Genomic DNA, 19,814 nt, shown 5'->3' on the forward strand with positions numbered 1-19,814 from the left:
CTCCCCTGCTCACACTGTCTCTCTCTCTCTCTCTCCTAGAAATAAATAAAACATTAAAAAAAAAATTTAAAAAAAAAAAAAGAGATACCTTTAACAACCTAGATAAATCTTCAAAGAATTGTGCTAGATGGAAAGCACGGTCCCTCAAAGTTATTTACTATATGATTCCACTTATATAGCATTCTTGAAATGATAAAATTATAGAAATAAAGAACAAATGAGTGGTTTCCAGGGGATAGGGAAGGGGTAGGGTGTAGGAGGGAAGTAGAAATGCCTATAAAAGGGCAGCCTAAGGGATCCCTGTGGTGGTTGAAATGTTCTGTATCTTGACTGTACCAGTGTTGGTATCTTGGTTGTGATATTGTTCCGTAGATTTGCAAGATATTACCATTCAGGGAAACTTGGGTAAAGTATGTTTCTTTAAACTTCATTGAATATACAGTTACTTCAAAATAAAAAGTTTATTTATTTTTTCAAAATAAAAAGTTTAATTGAAAAAACTAATAATAGATGTAAAGTACCTGGCACAATAACATTCATTTTATTTTCCCTCTCTCTAGGCTTCAATTTCCTTACCTATAGTAATTACAGCTAGTATTTCCTAAGTAACTACCATATACCAGGCACTCAGTTTTCTCAAATTTAATTCATGAAACAGCCCTGTGAGGTATAGACTGTTATTTCCATTTTGCAAATAAGGAAAGCAAAGTTCTGAGAGTTTTAAGTATTTTTTTCTAAGGTCGCAGTTAGTAAGTGGCTAACTGTAAGTTAGTAAGCGGTTAGTAAGTGGTCAGGATAGACTAGATTATGCTGTATAACAAGCAACCTCCAGATTTTCGTGGCTTAAAACAGCAAACATTTATTTTTTGCTCATGCTCCCTGTCCATCATGGGTCAGTCAGGAGTGTGCAGTGCTATATTACCTTCAGTCCAGGATCCAGGCTGAGGGAGACTCTGTCCTTGTACTCCCTTGATTGCTGAAGCAGGAAAGAGAGAACACAAGTTGTGAGCTGTCCTTCAGGTTTCTGCCCCAAAGTACCTCAACATCACTTTCGCCTATACTTCACTGGTTAAAACAAGTAAGGTGGCCATTTATATAAATTATGAGGGCTAAAAAGTGCTGTTCCAAGTACTGTATACTTGGAAGGAGAAACAAATACTCTAGTGAACAGAATTAATAAAGCCATAACTCAATCCAAAAGCCATGCTCTTTCCTTTGTACCATTGGTCTCAGGATTGTTGCAAAGATTAAAAATATGAAAACATATGGAAGGATTTCACATGGGATCTGGCTTCTAGTTTGTATTCAGCAGATATTGAATTTGAATCCTACATATTGGTTAAAGTAGAAAAAGGTCAAGTTTGTCTTCAGTATTCTTTTGTGGCCATTTTTTGGTAGAAGTGTCTTGGCCCCACCTGATGCTCCATGTAGAAAGTTGTCTCACAGCTGGTGAGGGCCCACTGCTGTGCCCTCTGCTCCAGCCTCCATCCCCAGCAAATTTCCTGTCATCCATTGATTTCCTCAGGAACTTGGTCACTGTCATATAGTGTCATTGGCTGATTTCAGATGGGCTGATCCTTAGAGAGTATTTACTCCATCCCTGGAGAGGAAACTGAGGCTCAGAGTAAGGCCCAGACATGTCTGAAAACATATGGCTAGTCAGTAGCAGAGCCAGGACCAGAACCAACTTTCTACTTTTGAGCTTAGCATCCTTTCTGCTGATAAACTGGTCCATTGTACCAGGTTCGTGCACTCTGCTGACAGCGGAGTCATATAATTTTCTCACTTTCTCTCTTACAGTACTGAAGGTGAACAAGAGGAGACATTAAAGGAACCACCAAAGGAGCTGAAAGAGAAAGACATGTAGGGCCTAAAGATGCTGTGGAAAGTCTTGGTTTTAGGGGAAAATGAGGAATTTCCTCATTTGTAGGAGAATACATTCCTCCTGTTTTTGTTCATACATTTAATGTGAACGTGTTTCTTCTTTCACGAAAACGCTGTTATGATGAAATGTGATCTAAATTATAGCATCTTACAGTCAATGTAATACAGTGATGATGATGATATTAATAAGTTTATATTGAAGGTAAATAAAATCTGTTTTCCATGTATATATACCTTCATCTACGGAAACAGTTTTTTTTTTTAAACATTTATTCATTTTTGAGAGACAGAGCATGAGCAGGGGAGGGGCACAGAGAGAGGGAGACACAATCTGAAGGAGGCTCCAGGCTCTGGGCTGTCAGCACAGAGCCCGACGCGGGGCTTGAACCCACGATCCGTGAGATCATGACCTGAGCCAAAGTCGGATGCTTAACCGACTGAGCCACCCAGGCACCCCATAAACAGTTTTATATTTAGCTGCTGAGTTATGTTTAAAGTTAGTATCTCTTTTTAGGATATTCTCTAATATTCTCTTTAAGATACAGAAGATATTCTAAGACAGTCTCTAATTCTTGCCTACTGCCAAATAGAGATTGTTGTCAAGAGTCTCCTTAAAAAGTACCCTTCAGGAAAATAATGTTTGATTTTTCTAAACATCTTCTCCTAATTACTTTGTACTTTTAATTTCTTAGATCACTGACAGACATTCAAGACCTGTCTAGTATCTCCTATGAACAAGATGGTTCTTTTAAGGAAGGCTCATGCAAAACACCCAAAATAAACCATGCACCAACAAGTGTCAGCACTCCACTCAGCCCAGGTAATCACTGTGGGGAGAAGTGTTTGGAAAGCCCCTGCCCCACTGACTTTGGGAAGCCAGGCTGTGAGAAAAGACTGACAGGTGTTTCCTCAGTGTAGAGGTGTCTTCTTAGCACCAGAGTTGAAGGGGATAATCCCATGGAGGGCCAGGTAGGGGTTGGTGGTGCTGGTTATTAAGCAGCTATAAGTAGTTTTTTTACTTTAGTGGTAGAGACAGGCAAATGCAAACTGTACTTTGTATTCTAACACTACCTAAAACCTGTCTTTTGCTTGAACATGGTGGTTTTTTTTTTAAATGAAACACTTTCTTTTCTATTTTTTTAATTTATAATTTTTTGTCAAGTTAGCTAACATACAGTATATATACAGTATGCTCTTGGTTTTGGGGTTAGATTCCTGTGACTCATCACTTACATATAACACCCAGTGCTCATCCCATCAAGTGCCCTCCTCAGTGCTCATTGCCCGTTTCCCCCCACCCCCATCCTCCCATCAACCCTCAGTTTGTTCTCTGTATTTAAGAGTCTCTTATGATTTGCCTCCCTCTCTGTTTGAAACTATTTTTTTCCCCTTCCCTTCCCCCATGGTCTTCTGTTAAATTTCTCAAGCTCCACATATGAGTAAACATACACAGTTTTGAGTCTTGCAACCTCAATGGCCAGCATCAAATAGCCTCTCTCTGATGTCCTTAGTTCCCGTATATTTGTGGTTCAAATAATCTCCCTTTCTTTTGATGACCAAATTTAGAGACTGTCATTGTTTTTATACTTTGAGGAGCTATGTCTCATATCAGTGATTATTTTAGTTTGTAACAAGTTGGAGAATGTCTCGTATAGATACAGAGTTTTGTGGTTTCGTTTTTAAATAATGTAGAGGATTCGGAAACTAATTGCCCTCTTTTCTACAATAGGGTCAAGTTCTTCAGCTGCCAGTCGGTATAAAGACTGCCTTGAAAGTATCACATTTCAGATTAAAACAGGGTCTACCTCATGCTGGAACAGTCAGGAATCCATTCAAACTTCATCTGATAGATTTACAACTGTTCGAGAGAAAGCAAAGAGACTAGATTCCTTTCTTACTTCCTCTGAAACTTCCCCTTCAAGATTGACCAATCTCGTAAGTATGCTGACTCTGCTTTCCACACTCATGCAGTCAGCGCAAAGGCCTCAGGGATCCAAAGTGCCAAGATTTCTCCAAATCCATTTTACAAAGAAAGCAAGATATAAGCTGAATCTTCTGGGCTTCCTTGGGGTGTCTTTCTGAGTCTGTATTCTAGGATAGAGCCTGGGTTTTGGTGCCTTTTTCCTTCTCCAGAGAGAACATCTGGCAATTTCTCTACAGAGCCAAACTGCCACACTGCCTTCACCTGCATTGTACTTTCTGTCTACCCACATCCTACTTACTTGAGGAGGCTTGGCTTCTGCTTCCTCTTTGATGCCTCCTCTGCTTAGTTCCCTGAGAAGTTTGATCGCTACCTTCTCTGAACTCCTGAACTAATAGTCTGCAATAAAAACACATAATTGTGTGCTACCTTTTCCTCTTCTCCTTCTCCTCTGCTGTCCTTGTTTCTTCTTCTCTTCTCTCTCCCTCATATTTCATATGTGTAGTCTCTTCAGGAAAACTACAAATTCCTTACTTGGCACTGCTCATTAAAAATGTTGACGATTCTGTAGGCAGATTGATTACTTGTGTCGGCCTCAATTAAAAATCAGTTGTTATATGGGTCATCTGGATGGCTCAGTCGGTTGGGTGTCTGGCTTCAGCTCAGGTCATAATCTTGTGGTTTGTGAGTTTGAGCCCCGCTTTGGACTCTGTGCTGCTGACAGCTTAGAGCCTGGAGCCTGCTTCGGATTCTGTGTCCCCCTTTCTCTGCCCCTCCCCTGCTCATGCTCTGTCTCTCTCTAGCTCTTAAGAATAAATAAACATTAAAAAAAATTTTTTTAAATCAATTGTTATATTCTTTGGGCATTTGACTCACAAAAGGTCCACTCTAAAGTAGGGAGATAGGGGCATCTGGGTGGCTCAGTTGGTTAAGCATCTGACTTTGACTCAGGTCATGATCTTGCAGTTCGTGGGTTCAAGCCCTGCGTTGAGTTCTGTGCTGACATCTCAGAACCTGGAGCCTGTTTCAGATTCTGTGTCTCCCTCTCTCTCTCTGCCCCTCCCCCACTTGTGCTCTGTCTCTCTCTCTGTCTCAAAAATAAACTATAAAAAAATTTTTTTTAATAAATTAGGGAGATAAAGAAGTTTATGCTTTCATTCAATAAATTGTTAATTGGGCAGGTTCTAAGTGTCAGGTACCCTGCCAAGCCCTCTTCTAGGCATCAAATGTGAATAAGATAGAGCTAGTCCCTGCCCTGGAGGAGCTCCCCACCTAGTGAGAAACGCTGGCTAATACAATACAGAGGTAAGTACTGGGCTCTATGGAGGCAAAGAGGGGTGAGAAGGGATCCCAGAGGATGCATTTGAAAAAGTTTGACTCAGTCAACAAAACAAGTGGCTTCTTCCATTAATGAAACACAGGCTTAATCTTGGAAATGATTGAACTGCATTGGGGCCTTTTGTGCTCAGTACATGTGTCAATTACCGTGTTTACGTCTTACTTCTAGAAAAGATTGTCTGCATTTAATGGGGCCGGTTCCTCCAGCATTGCTAAGTCACCTGACACATCATCCCATGCCACCCAGAGAAGGAGCCTGCCGAAAGGTATCCTGTGTTTAATATAAAGATACAACCAAAATACAAAATAATTATAAGCCAATTTAAGGCAACCTTAGTCTCATCATTGATGCTACATTAAATTCAAACAAAAATGCTATTTTCCATCTGATTATAAAAGTAAAATATACTCATTAAACTTGGAGAATAAAAATAGCTTTAAAGAGAACTGTCTTTTAATTCTACCACCATTTTTGGGGCGCCTGGGTGGCTTAGTCGGTTAAGCGTCCGACTTTCGCTTAGGTCATGATCTCGCGGTTCGTGGGTTCGAGCCCCGCGTCGGGCTCTGTGCTGACTGCCAGCTCAGAGCCTGGAGCCTGTTTCAGTCTGTGACTCCCTCTCTCTCTGACCCTCCCCTGCTCATGCTGTCTCTCTCTCTCTCTCTACTAGAAATAAATAAAAAACATTAAAAAAAAAATAATTCTACCACCATTTTTTAATCTCTTGTACTATTCAGTACATATGTTTTTCTTTTTAAGATTAAAAAAAATTTATTTTTAGAGAGAGAGCACACAAGTAGGGGAAAGGAGTAGGGGGGAGAGAAGGAGAATCTTAAGCAGGCTCGTTTTCAGTGTAGAACCTGATGAGGGGCTTGATCCCACGACCCTCGGATTATGACCTGAGCTGAAATCGAGTCTGACGCTCAACCAGTCCGACGCTCAAGCCACCCAGGTGTAGGGCTCGAACTCACCATCCTAAGATCAAGAATTGCATGCTCTACCTACTGAGCCAGCCAGGTGCTCTTTCTTTCATATTTCTAGAAATGTACAAAAATGTATATATTTTTAGCGTAGTCGAGATCATGTTGTGTATCAGCTCTGGCCTATATTTTTTTCCTTTGATGCTATGTTTTGAAGGTTTCCCCTTAGTGAAAATTATTTGTAAATATATGTAATGGCTTTGTAATAGTCCATTCTACGTATGTTGCTTGACTATGCCCTTATGTTGAAGATTTATATAGTTTTCTAATTTTTGCTTTGTATAAAAATCTTTATCAGTACCTCTGATCCCTTTCTGAGGATAGATTCTTAGGAGATAGTTTTCAAATCAAAGGATATGAGAATGTTAACAACTCTTGAGGCATATTACCTTTGCTATATTAATTTTAATGTCTTAAGTTTGGTACAGTTCTTGGATCTTGTGAATTATGCTGAGAGGTTTTAGTTAAGGTTATAAGTAGGGGAAGGCCCAAAGAATGGCTGTTCTTGTATCCCCTGACCTGATAACCTATAGAAAAAGACCTCTCACTTTACGTTTTGTTCAGTTTGATTGGCCTGGAGCCTCTGTATCCCTCCAGGAACTCTGTTACAGATTGGGCCCCCCGCCTCTTAGTAAGAATTTGTACTTCCCCTATCCTAGATATCCTTGGGAAGGAGGGACACAGATCAAGTAATACTGGGGTAAGGGGTAAAGCAGGAAAAGGTTTGGAGTAAAAGGAGGAGTGCATTCATATGCATTCACACATTAGGAGGTCTTAACTAGGACTGCTAATGTAAGAGGTTGTCTTCCTGCCTTAGTTTGTTTCATTGCTGAGAAAACCTAAGTCAAATCCATGTGGAAGCCTGGAAAATCCAATTCAGGGTCAGAAAGGTGTTAAGCCATTTTCCCCTTTATCTTTTTTAAGCATTAGTAGAAGCCATTTCACAGCATCACATTGATGAGCTACCACCACCATCTCAGGAGCTGCTTGACGAAATTGGTAAGGGATGTTCAATACAGAATGTACTCCGTGGCCCTGTTAGTTATGGTCACTGACCACAATATAGTTCTTTGTCTCAGGTGTAGGCACTAGTACAAACGGCCCTAATAAGAAAGTCTAACTGAATGAACAGTTCAGGAAGGAGCAGTTTTCTAATAACATGTGCCTCACATTACTGATGAAACCTGGCCAGAATGATTAGCCTCTGTCTGTTGTCATTTTGTTACTTTATGTTACTTTAAAAAGTCTATGGTAATGATTGTAAGAGAAATAGCAACATTTAAGTGGTTTATTGTGATGAAATTCTTTTATTAAAAGAATTTTTCGCCTCCTTTTTGAACCAAATGAGCTATATATGCCTTGGAGACCTGAAGTCTGGCTGTTAAGGCCAAGACATCCTGTACTTTCAGTTTTGCCATTAGCAGGAGGTATTAGAGGTATTGGCATCATGGATGAATCACCTTTCCAGGGGCAGAGACGTCAGTGGCATAAGACCTAATGAGACCAGAATTTTCCATTTCAGGCAGAGACCCAGCTATACCAGCTCAATGTTAGTTGTAGCTGGATTGGCTGGCCTTATGCAGCGGAGCCAGTGCTGACAATAAATGGAAGCAAGCATTGGGGCAGGTCGTTTCCCTATCCAGGAAAGATGCACTTCTCTTCTTGACAGCCTAGCTGACCAGCCCCTTACTCTGAGAGGACGCATCTTGGCAGGCTCCTGACAGACCAGCTCTTGGTATGGGGCCGCTAGAGAACTTCCCGATACACACCGGCTGGTTCTCAGGGTCTCTGAGGTTTTGTGTCTCATCAGGAAGAGGGAGGTAAATGAGAACTTATGTGGTCTGACTCAATGGACAGCTACCATCTAGGCTATCACAACACCCAGCCCCTGACTGTTGGTCTGATGAACTAGGGTGGAGCCAGAGCTGCTAGAACCTTCCTTCGTTTCTTTTTCTGTACTCATAGGCCCTTCTCACCTCATCACACCTCTTCCCCAAAGCCACAGGGTCACAGGGTTGTTAGGTCAGGCTCTTAGGGAGCCTACTCCCATACTGGCTTTCCTTTTCCGGAATGCCCCAGGGAGTCCTTGCAAATTCCTTCTCTCCAGTTGTTAGTACAGTAGTAGAACTGCTGCTTATGAGTGTAGAGGTCACCCACACATGTCCAGCTGAGATAGATTCACAGTGTTATTTGTTCTTTAGTCATGACTTAAGGCAGTATTTGTAGGCTCCTTTGCAGTTTGACCTTTGTGATACTTTTCCTCTGGATCCTGCTGTCTTCTCTCTCAGTCACCATACTGACTCCCCCATTTCAGCAGCTGTTAGCAGGCTTCTTCCTGGCTCCAGCCTCAGGGCACAGCTGTACCCCACTGCACTCTGCAGAAACCCTCCCTCATTTTACTCATGGGAATTATCTGGACCAGGTTTCTAGGTGATGTCTGTACTTTGACACAGGTCAGTAATTTCCCAGAAAGACAAAAGTGAGAGGTCACTTGGGTAGTTTCTACTAATAATGGGCACTCCCATCTGATTATTATAAATCATCATTCTGTTGTTTCACCTCAAGAGAGCTCCGGGGAGTGACCTGGTGCTGACACCTGTGCTGTTTTGGAGGGCCCACATTCAAAGCTCTAGGCTTCTGACAAGGGCCTAAAGGGGAGGATCCTCTTGAACCCTAGGATATAGGTGATCTTTTCAGATCAATAAGGGACTACCTTTAACAAGGATAAAAATGGATTTTTTATTTCAAGTGATCAAGTGGCGGCCGCTTGATGCCCAGGAGCTGCCAAGAAGGGCCTGCTTCCTGACCTGCAGGAAGAGAGAGCCCTGTGCCTGCATACAGCAGGGCTGCAGCAGGGATCCTGGGGTTCCTGTGTGTGCCGCCTTGCAGGTGTCTCCCTGCTCTGCTGTGAGGAGCACTTGAAGGATACTGTGCAGCCACCAAATGCAAAGCGGTGTGCAGTTTGGCAGCTGCTCATCTTGGTCTAGTGGTCAGTTCTTTAGGAACTGGAAATTATTTTCTTTGTCTTTTTGTAAACGAGGTAAAAAATAAGAAATACAGACCATAGAGATGGGGAAAATTGGAAGCTACTTTGATGTGTTACAAACTTGAGACAGTATAGAATAGAGATTAATGCATAAATCTTAAAGCTGGACATCCTGGGTTCAAATCCCAGCTTCGCTTCTTACATTCTGTGTGATTCCAGGCACGGTCCTCAGCCTTTCTTTACCTTCATTTTCCTCATCTGCTCAACAGGAATAACAATCACATGATCAGTCTTGTAAGGTTGTTACAAAGATTGTGAACATGAATCTCCGATGAATGTGTGTAAGTTAAAAATGGTAACTGCCACATAGGGCTTTGCAAGTGTTATCTATCATTGTTATGATTTTTATTTTTATTTTTAGTGTTGGATGGGATTGAATGCTCTAGACCAGTGGTTCTCAAAGGTTATCAGCTGTCAGAGTCACCTGGAGGGCTTATAAAATATGATTGCTGCCCCCCCCCTCCCGAGTTTCTGACTCTAGGTCTGGGGTGAGACCTGAGACTCTGCAAATCTAAGTACTGAGTATACTGAGGCTGCTAATCCAAGGACCACCCTTTGAGAACCACTGCCCTAGAGAATGATATGACATGTGAAGAAAGAAATAAGTTGCCTTTTGCTTTTGTATTATTGTGACAGAGCACTTGAAGCGACAGCAGGCCTCATCCACAGTGTTGGGGGAGAACACAGCAAGTCATCTGGGTGTCACTGTAAATGGTAAGCCAGCTACCCAGACCCTTTTCATCAGGTCCTTGCTATAACCCTGTCCTTGGCAGCACATTGCTACATTTGGGACACTGTGGGCCTTGAGGTCAGGCACAATTCCATTTCAGTTGTCACTCTTGTGTGGCAAACTGTTTAATGTCTCCAAGCCTCAGTCATCCTCATCTGTAAAATGGGGATGATAACTCCTACATCCTGGCCTACACAATAGCTCTATGCATGGTGCCTGGTACATTGTAAGATACTGAACAAACCTTCGCTTCATAGGACTGCTGGCAGGATGAGATGAGACAGCATTATGAAATGCCTGGCATACATTAAAGGGTACTACCCTTCCCCACCCAAATTCCTTCCTTGGGGCTCCAACCTAGAAACATCCAACAAGTGAGAATAGGGTAGTCCTCCAAAGTAAATGTGTGCAATTTGTTTTTAGGGTGTCTGTCCTGCCTCCTCTTTTATGTTCCCTCTCTTTCCTCTGCTTCTTCTGTCTCTTTTTAATGTTGGCACAGGGAAGGTTTCCTGTCACTTCACCTGGCACCAGAGAGCTCCCAAGACCCCAGAAGCAGCTGCTGTAAATGCAGGCACCCTGCAGACTGCCACCTGGCCCCTCATCTCCTGGGAAGAAGTACTGCAATGCATACTTCAGGGGCCACTGATTAGACTTCATTTTTTGTACTCCATTTCAAGGCAGGCTTTCTCAATTTGTTGTTGCTCTGATAAAGTTCAGTCTTTCAACCATTTTTATTAGATCAAAGGCACTTAGAAGAACAAGAAACTAACAATAAAAAGGAAGATAGCAGTATTCTCTGGACCAGAGAAACTCAGGATCTAGAAGAGGACACAGAGAGGTAACAGAAAAAGCTGGGCTTCTGAAAGAATTTAACAAACTGTATTAGTATGTGTTCATTTTTCTTCTGATATTGACAAAGGGGAAAAAGGTCTTTCTCATATTATCCTAATAGCCCCTATTCCTAAAAGGTTTTTGTTTTTAATTAAAATTTGTTTTAATTAAAAACATAAACATAAAATTTTCATGTGTACAGTTCAGTAGTGTTAAGTATATTCACACTGTTATGCAACCAATCTCCTGAACTTTTTTATCTTACAAAACTGAAATTCTATGTCCATTAAAAACCAACTGCCCCCTTTCCTCAATTCCTAGCAACCACTGTTCTTCTTTCTCTGTTGATGAGTTTGATTGCTCTTGATACCTCATATAAGTGAAATCATACAGTATTTGACTTTTTGTAACTGGTTTATTTCACTTAACATAATGTCCTCTAGGTTCATCCATGCAACATGGTCAGAATTTCCTTCTTTATTTATATTTGAGAGAGCGAGAGAGAAACAGTGAATGAGTGGGAAAGGGGCAAAGAGATAGCCAGAGGCACAGAATCTGAAGCAGGCTTCAGGCTCTGAGCTGTCAGCACAGAGCTTGATGTGAGGCTTGAACTCACGAACCGTGAGATTATGAGCTGAGCTGAAGTCGAATCTCAACCAACTGAGCCACCCAGGCGCCACTAGAATTTCCTTCTTTTTAAAGGCTGAATTACTGTGTGTGTGTGTGTGTGTATCAAATTTTGTTTATGTGTTCATTAATAAATGAATTAGTAGATACCAATGAATCATTGGTAGATACTGGGTTGCTTTCACCCTTTTGCCTACTATGAGTAATGCTAATGTGAACATGGGTGTACAGTATCTCTTCTGGACATTCTGTTTTCAGTTATTTTGGATATGTACCCTGATGTGGTAATGCTGGATCATATGGTAAATCTATTTTTAATTTTTTGAGGAAATACCATGCTGTTTTCCACAGCAGCTGCACCATTTTACATTCCTACCAGTAGTGCACAAGGGCTCCAATTTCTTTACATCCTTGCCAGTGCTTACTATTTTCTGGTTTTTTGTTGGTACCCATTCTAATGGAACAAGTATGAGGTGATATCTCATTGTGGTTTTGATTTGCATTTCCCTAGTTAAGAGTGATGTTGAGCGTCTTTTCATATGGTCCGTGGCCATTTATATATTTTCTCTGAAGAAGTAACTATTCAAGTCCTTTACCCATTTTTTAATAGGATTTTTTTTCTTGTCAAACTGTTTTTTTGTTATTTCATTTTATGAGGCAAACAGGTTTCAACTCCTTTCAAGTGTTGATAAACTTGATAAAACAATGTTTTATTTAATTTTTTAAAAGTTTTTAAAAATTAATTAATTTTTTAAAGAGAGAGTGAACAGAGAGAGAGAGAGAGAGAGAGAGAGAGAGAGAGAGAATCAATCCCAAGCAGGCTCTTCGCTGAGAGCACAGATGAAGCCAACATAGGGCTTGATCCCACCAACCATAAGATTGAGCCAAAATCAAGAGTCCCAACGCTTAACCAACTGAACCACTCAGGTGCCCCACATTTTACTTAAAGGCCTTGGAAGAGAAGTTTTAGATCCTTGTGGCCAGATCAGAGAAAATGGGGGCAATCATCCAGTTAATTCAGTCTAAAAACACAAGGTTGCCTCAAGAAACCTGATTCTGTTTCTGATTCACAGCTCTCCTTTGACCCATGTTGTAAGGTAGACCACTTCAGTTCACCTCCTTTGTCTTCCGACTTCTCTTGCCTTGTCCTAACCATCATTCAAGTCCAAGACTGGTGTGAAGCGAGAGACACACTCCTTGGGCACAAAATTAAAGGAGACACCAAGAAACCGAGAGTCAAGATAAATTATAGTAATGCATTATTGTAAAAAAATGAAAACTGGTGCCAAGAAATTCATGATGAACAAAATATCTAAATCTTGTTGAAGAAAAAGAGGATCTGAATTTGCCCTTGCACCATTTGCCTTATCCTAATCCTGGTCCTGTGGATCTTTAGGGTAGCCCTACAGAATTCTTTCAGCTGCAAATGATTGAAAACTCTACCTTCATGCTTAAATGAGTTTGGCTCCCACAAGAGGCAGTCCCGCAGAGTGGCAGGGCATGCCTGGTGTGGCAGTTCAGTGATGCCACCAGGGACTTAGACTCTTTGGATATTCCTCCTCCGCTACTTCACCATGTTGGCCTTTATTTTTGGACTTGTTACCTCCTTCTTGCTTTCAAGATTGCTGCTGTCTACATACCAAGAAGGTGGGGAAAAGGACTATTCTGACTCTGCCCCTTTTTATCTGGAAAGGAGAAACTTTCCCAGAATCCCTCCCCAGCAGATGCCCACTTATCTCACACTGGCCAAATATGATGTATGCCCACCCTCAGTTGCAAAGGAGACTAGAAATTGAATTTTTAGCTTTTCAGCTGCTATAGAAGAGGAAGGCAAGGAAGAAGAGTGCTATGAATAACTTTTATTATTCTGTCACACTCTTCAAGGGCTAAATTATTTTCTATGAGGAAGGAAAAGGAAGAGACCTGCAAGGAAGGTCCTGGGGAGACAGAAAAGACAAGGGCAAAGGGAGAGAAAGAGAAATACCTTTTTAAAGTTCTAGAATTCTTTTTATCTCTGATGTATGATATAACTCCAGTCCTTTCATCTCAAAACACCTTCAGTAAAAATCTACACCATTATTCAAACAAAAGAAGATTAGCTCAAGAAGGCCAAGTTAACTGTGGTTGTATAAAGTACTTTACACGTGATTAAAAGTTAGCTACTATTATTATTTCCTTAAAGGTCTGGCTGTGCTGGACACAGATGCCCACAGTGGTACTTTTCAGGCCTTCTGAAAGCACTCTGCATCCTTTAGCCTCAGAGGCAGTTCTTCATCCAAAAAACTTGTAGGAATGAGTGTACAGTTCTAGCCTAAGGTGGAAATTGACTTAATGACCTAGAATTGAGACTGAGTCTGGCGTTGGACTTTGAGAGGTAGCTATTCTCATGGGTGCTGAGGCTTTTTATTAAGAAGCTAGAGTTTTTGGTGTGCATCTAAATCGGAATTAAGTGACCTCTGCACCTGTAAATATAATCTCACCTAGCTATCATTTTCTTATGTGTACAGTGAAAGAACACGTTTTAAGGTCCTTTCCCACTCTAAAACACTGTACCTCCTTGTCATGGGACAAGAATTATCTCAATTCTCTTCACTTGCCCTTGAACAGAGCTCACTCTACTCTCGATGAGGACCTAGAAAGATGGCTACAGCCACCTGAGGACAACACGGAGCTACAGGATCTCCCCGGAAGCTCTACAAGGTTATTGTTCTCCATCAGGGGATCATTTTCTTCTTTGTCAAGGAGACTAGATTTTAGTCCTAAAAAAAAAAGATACCTCCACTCTTTGGAGAATGAGTGTCTGTAGATAAGTTCTGTAGATAAGCCACAGCCTTGACCTCTGTCTGCCCCTCTTCCTCCAACTACACACAGTGCTCAAGATGTTGATTAGCAGATTGATATCAGTATACAGACAGGCCTCTAAGATTGCTGTACCTTGGCCTTGTCACCTTCAACGTTTTCATCAGCCATTTGAATTAAGTCAGAAAAGGCATGCTTATCAAAGTTTTAGGTAACTCAAATCTAAGAGTGGATACTAATGTGATAGGCGATAGACTGTAGATTCAAAATGGTCTTGACAAGTGGAAATGTTAGATTCTTCTAAAAGATGAAGGTGAGCATTCAGTTGTGTAGAATGCAAGGGATCTGACCTAATGGAGAATTTTTGACTGGAAGTTCCTCATTAGCTTTATTAAGGTAGGAAGCATGTTGTCTTATTTTTATATACCGAGCACTTGAGACAATTTTTCTTGAAGAAGGCAAAATAGCCATTCCACGAGTCCTCTCACTGATGCAGTTGCTAAAATGGTCAATGCAGCATTAATGCTGAACAGACAACAATGTCTTGTCCAGGCCAAGGTGATGCCTCACACTAAAGAGAGAACTTGTAGGACACAGTGTGGGGCTTCTGTCAGGGCACAATATTTTATTACTTTTTTTTTTTTAAATGTTTACTTTTGAGGGAGAGAGACAGAGTGTGAGAGAGGGGAGGAGCAGAGAGAGAGGGAGACACAGAATCAGAAGCAGGCTCCAGGCTCTGAACTGTCAGCACAGAGCCTGATGCGGGGCTCGAACTCATGAACCATGAGATCATGACCTGAGCCGAACTCGGACACTTAACCAACTGAGCCACCCAGGTGCCCCAACTTTTAAAAATATTTTATTTATTCATTTTGAGAGAGAGTGAGGGGGAGGGGCAGAGAGAATCCCAAGCAGGCTGCGCACTGTCAGTATGGAGTTTGGGTGTAATATTTTTCTTTTCTTTCTTTCTTTCTTTCTTTCTTTATTTATTTTAAAGATACAGGCTTGTTGTTTTTTTTTTTTTTCAAAGTGTATCTATTTTGAGAGAGCAGGGGAAGGGCAGAGAGAGGAGAGAGAATCTCAAGCAGGCTCCACATCCACACTGTCAGCACAGAGCCAGATGCGGGGCTCAAACTCACAAACTGAGATCATGACCTGAGCAGAAATCAAGAGTCAGACACTTAACGAACTGAGCCACTCAGGTACCCCTGGGTACAGTATTTTAAAAGTGATGTTGACAAACAGAAGAGGGAGGATATAGAATAGTCAGAGGTCTGGAAACCATATCATATGAGAATAGCTGAAGGAGCTGGGGAGGCTCAGCTGGAGAAGTGCAGATGGAGTGGAGAATATTTTATAGCTACCCTCAAATACCTGAAATGTAAAGTGAAGAGAGTCAGCTTACTCTCTTCTGCCCCAAAGGGCAGAGCTAGTGACTAGAAACTGCAGAGTTAGAGATTTTATTCAGTAAAGCACATGCTTTTTAATAGCTATAGCTATCTGATGGAGAAAGCAGGTGCCTTTACATTTTACCAACACCTCCTCCCACTAAGCACGGGCTGGACAGCCTTGGTTCTGGGCATTTGGACAGAGGTGGAAGAGACCCTGAAGGTTTTCTCTAATTCTAGAGCCTATGATTCTATTAGTGAGAGGTTAGGAGAAAAAAAAAAAATTCTAGGTGGCTCTGTTTTCGGTCTTGTTTTACATATTTTGTTTTGAATATTTAGCAAATGAAAAAACAAGAAAAATCCCTAAACAGTGTCAAATTGGTTCAGTTAGCATCTTTGGAGTGCTGATAGTGAGCCAAGTGGTGTGTTGCAGGAACAGAGGGATAGGATGTCTCTGCCCTTCAGGAGCTTACACCTGGGCAGGGGAGATGATTTCAGCTTACTTGTTTGGCAAATATGGTCTTAAATTGTTAGATACTTCAATCAGAGATACTTGAAAGAGAGTTTCAGGAAATGAAGTAAGGTAATAAAGTAAATGGTGGTTATAAAAAGGACACCAATTATAACATAAGTGAAATGCTTTTGTTGGGGAGAGGAGATGGATAATATAGCCTAGGGGTTGATAGAGTCTGAGACAGACTGCCTGGGTCAGATCCCAGGTCCAGGACTCATGAGGCATGTAACTTCTTTGTGCCTAAGTTTCCTTATTACTTTGCTAGGGATGGTCATGCTAACTACTTTCTATAGTTGTGATAAGAATTGGGGCGCCTGGGTGGCTTAGTCGGTTGAGCGTCCGACTTTCACTTGGGTCATGATCTCACGGTTCGTGGGTTCGAGCCCCGCGTCGGGCTCTGTGCTGACTGCCAGCTCAGAGCCTGGAGCCTGTTTCAGAATATGAATCACACTCTCTCTGACCCTCCCCTGCTCACGCTGTCTCTCTCTCTCTCTCCTAGAAATAAATAAAAATATTAAAAAAAAAAAAAAAAAAGAATTGAATGGCTTACTATACATTGTAGCATACATGCCAATAGCTATTATGTTTCCTTTGGAGTAGGTAGTCCTGTTCCCCTGGCCATTGTGCATATGGTTTGATGCCCCAAATCATTGTCTTTGAAGGGAGGCAAATACCACGGATCAAGAAGCTGGTGAAAAGAAGAGAAAAGGGGAAGAAAGCTTCAAGTCAGAGAGAAGGAAATCAGACAGCTTTTTAGGCAATTCTGAAGAAGGTATGAATTAATGGTTGTTTATAATGTAACCTGGAGTCCTTGGTCTGTGATGATCATCAGAGTTATTTAGAAATATTTCCCAGATGCTGTACATAATACTTTTATGCTTTCCTCCTGTGGTTCAGCCCAGATTTTCTGTTAATTGCCAGTCATACCTTCATCACAAAACAGTAACATCCAGTCCTATTTCTAAAGCCAGCCTTTGGCCAGTCTTGTCATCTTGTCTTGAACATTGTCTGGAAAGATGTTTTGCTTCTATCTGTCTAATGTCTTCAAAAGAGTCCTAAATGTAGCTCACATTGGGGCTTCAGAATCTGATAAGAAATCATAAACTGTGGAATTTAAGTGGAATCTACAAGTAATGTAAAAGGCATAAGTTGATCTTAATTTCAAAACTATTTTGATAGAGCTTTAGGTGCCATTCACAAATGATGCCCTCCTATATTTAAGTTCCTCCTATTTAAGAAGTTAGAGGTATTAAATCTCTTTCAGAACACCTGATATCCTTTTCATCCCTTCCCCAGTTCATTCTCATTCTCCTCCTTTCTCTGCCCCGTTTTGTGCTTTGTAGACTATCTCCTGGGCTTTCTGGCCAGCAAGCTTCCTGTTGGCCCCTGGGAAGAGGGCAGAGGAGTAGTTGGGGTATAACTTCCCCTTCCTGCCTACTTCAGCACCATCTTTGCTTAGAAGTGGTGTGCCTTCACCAGCACAGCTTCTGTAAGGCAGCCTGTCCTGTTCCAGCTCACTGGGTTCCAGTAACTTTCTGCCCCAGCTCCACCCTAGTCCCTTTAGACTTAGAATTGATAGTGGCTTCCCACTGCTGCTAGTCACTAGGTATCTTGCCGTCCCTTGTTTGCTCCCTTAACTCTGACTATACCCGTGTAAGTAGTCACTTCATTAAAGGACCTGGGAGTGCATTCTTTTTCCTCTAGCACCCTGACTGGCACAGGGCCCAGAGTGTGTGAGCATTTAGCTAGTATTGAATTAACTGAGAACATAATGCAGAGACTTTGTGAATTAGCATCATTAGTATCCCTGGCTATGAAAGGGAGCTGCAGAATGTTAGGCGGGGAAGCCCAATAACTTTTTGGAAAGATTCTGTCTCTGTAGCAGAAAACAACCATTGTCAGTAAAACAGTTCCCCTAAACTAGAGAGAGAGCACTAAAGCAGTTTCTGGATACTGGCACCTTTTGACACAGAAAGTAACGTGGTTGTGTTTTCTTCTTTCTATATTTCAACAAGAGGAACTAAAACCCTGTTTTTGGAAGCGACTGGGTTGGTCTGAACCATCCAGGTAATGAGTCGGCATATGTTTATAGGTCAAAGTTCACTGTCTGTAGACAACATAAACAGGCTTTAAGCATTTATCAGCATCTAAATAAACATTAATGATAAAGTTATTGATAAAGTTATTTGAATGACAGTGAATTCAAAGTTGCTCAATTTTTTATATGTTAATGTTTATAGTTAATTAAAATACAAGGTGAAATTAATGCCAGCTTTGATTAAGTCATCAATAGAGTCAGCACAAGAACAATTTTAGACAGAGAGAGCACAGGATGATGCTATCAATTGCTTTGCAGTCATCGTGCATTCCCATGACATACTAATTGATTATCTCTCTTGACTATAAAGATCAAAATCCCTTTCCCTTGAACTCAGTTGAATACAAAGAAACTGTTGTTTGTGTCTTTAAAAACATAGATACTAACTAGAAACTGTTTTTTTAATGTCTTTAAAAAATACACACACAGGATAATCGTGCTGGATCAGAGTGACTTGTTGGACTGATGGGAGTTGGATCATGGGTGGACTCCTGGCCTGAGTTTGAGCATCTGGCTTGTGAACTCCCGTCTCTGCATCTGCTTCAGTCACCATCAGGGCAGTGATTCTGTAGCTCACACTTTGTCCAGCTGCCACAATAGACAGAAGGGCTGGCCCTGTCTGTTTGTACCAAGTTAACCTTTTGTTTTCAGTTCAGATTTCTGAAAAGTGAAAGGTAGCTTTTATTGTAAAACTTTCTCATTGTTCCCAGAATGGCTTTGGTTTTGTTTTGTTGGTACAGATTTTTGAAAACTTTAACTCCTGTTATATAATAAAATGTTTACGTTTAATACCATTGAGCTTTTTGCTGTGGAAGAGAGATTTAGTTATTGGGAGAAGAACTGTGACCCAAAGAGGCTTCAACTTCTGTTACAAAGTTTGACACATAAGCAGTGACTGCTCCCACTTCTCATATAAGCCAGCACCAGTCATCCATAGTTTAGGACAGAAATACTGCCTTCCTCTTGGCCAGGATTGCCATTCCAGCTAGAATTTACTTACATGATGAAAGTATGGTGGGAATAAAAGTCCGAGATATTTTGAACCTTTTAAAGTGAATAAACATCATTTCTGTATATTTCGGATTATATACCTCACATCATTTGTGTCTTAAGAGGAGTGAAATTATGGGAAGATGAAGATCACACCTTTTTTCTAATTTATCCTCTACTGACTACTGGCCAGATGCATACATGTGTCTGGCATGGTATTTAGAGGATTGATAGACTTTGATCTGCCTCAAGTATGGAACTTTCACATGTGAATAAAAACCTTTTCTTAGAAGTTAAGTGTTGTTGTACAGTACTAGCTAGCTAACATTTTATTCTTAGCAAGTGAATAATAGGTCAGGAACTGAATAGTTCCTGTTGAGGATGGTCATATCATGCAGTTTTGTTAGTGCCCCAGAATTCTACCCTGCACAGGTATAATAAGAAGGTACAAATCTATTTGACCATTTCAAAACAAGGAAACAGTTGCTTGCCATTGTAACAAGAGCAAAACCAAAACAAATTACTTTATAAATAATACTATGTATAAGAAACTTGGAGGGAGACAGACACTTATAATACATAGTCCTTTCTCTCAAAAATCTTTAATTGGTGCAACAAAAACCAACATACATAAAAATGTAAGGACTTTGTGTCCAGGACCCACAGGGGA

At 41.1% G+C, this 19,814-nt stretch overlaps 1 protein-coding gene across 5 annotated transcripts in view; it reads left to right on the forward strand.

Moving 5' to 3' along the window:
- TEX14 (testis expressed 14, intercellular bridge forming factor) overlaps positions 1–19,398 on the forward strand; it is an 86,150-nt gene extending 66,752 nt beyond the window's left edge. For 4 of the 5 annotated variants that reach the window (XM_039247338.1, XM_039247342.1, XM_039247340.1 and 1 more), the window contains 11 exons: positions 1,801–1,863; positions 2,577–2,704; positions 3,614–3,819; positions 5,313–5,409; positions 7,046–7,120; positions 9,804–9,881; positions 10,636–10,735; positions 13,963–14,055; positions 16,719–16,828; positions 18,072–18,123; positions 18,584–19,398. In XM_039247338.1, the coding sequence (XP_039103269.1) occupies positions 1,801–1,863; positions 2,577–2,704; positions 3,614–3,819; positions 5,313–5,409; positions 7,046–7,120; positions 9,804–9,881; positions 10,636–10,735; positions 13,963–14,055; positions 16,719–16,828; positions 18,072–18,123; positions 18,584–18,620 (1,039 nt within the window). In that variant the 3' untranslated portion in view covers positions 18,621–19,398. The remainder of the gene's footprint in view (positions 1–1,800; positions 1,864–2,576; positions 2,705–3,613; positions 3,820–5,312; positions 5,410–7,045; positions 7,121–9,803; positions 9,882–10,635; positions 10,736–13,962; positions 14,056–16,718; positions 16,829–18,071; positions 18,124–18,583) is intronic. The other variant, XM_039247341.1, reaches the window with a different exon arrangement.
- Positions 19,399–19,814: the final 416 nt, after the last annotated feature.

This window comes from Hyaena hyaena, unplaced genomic scaffold (assembly GCF_003009895.1).
Source record: "Hyaena hyaena isolate Hyena2069 unplaced genomic scaffold, ASM300989v1 scaffold_298, whole genome shotgun sequence".
Classification (NCBI taxonomy): Eukaryota; Metazoa; Chordata; class Mammalia; order Carnivora; family Hyaenidae; genus Hyaena; species Hyaena hyaena.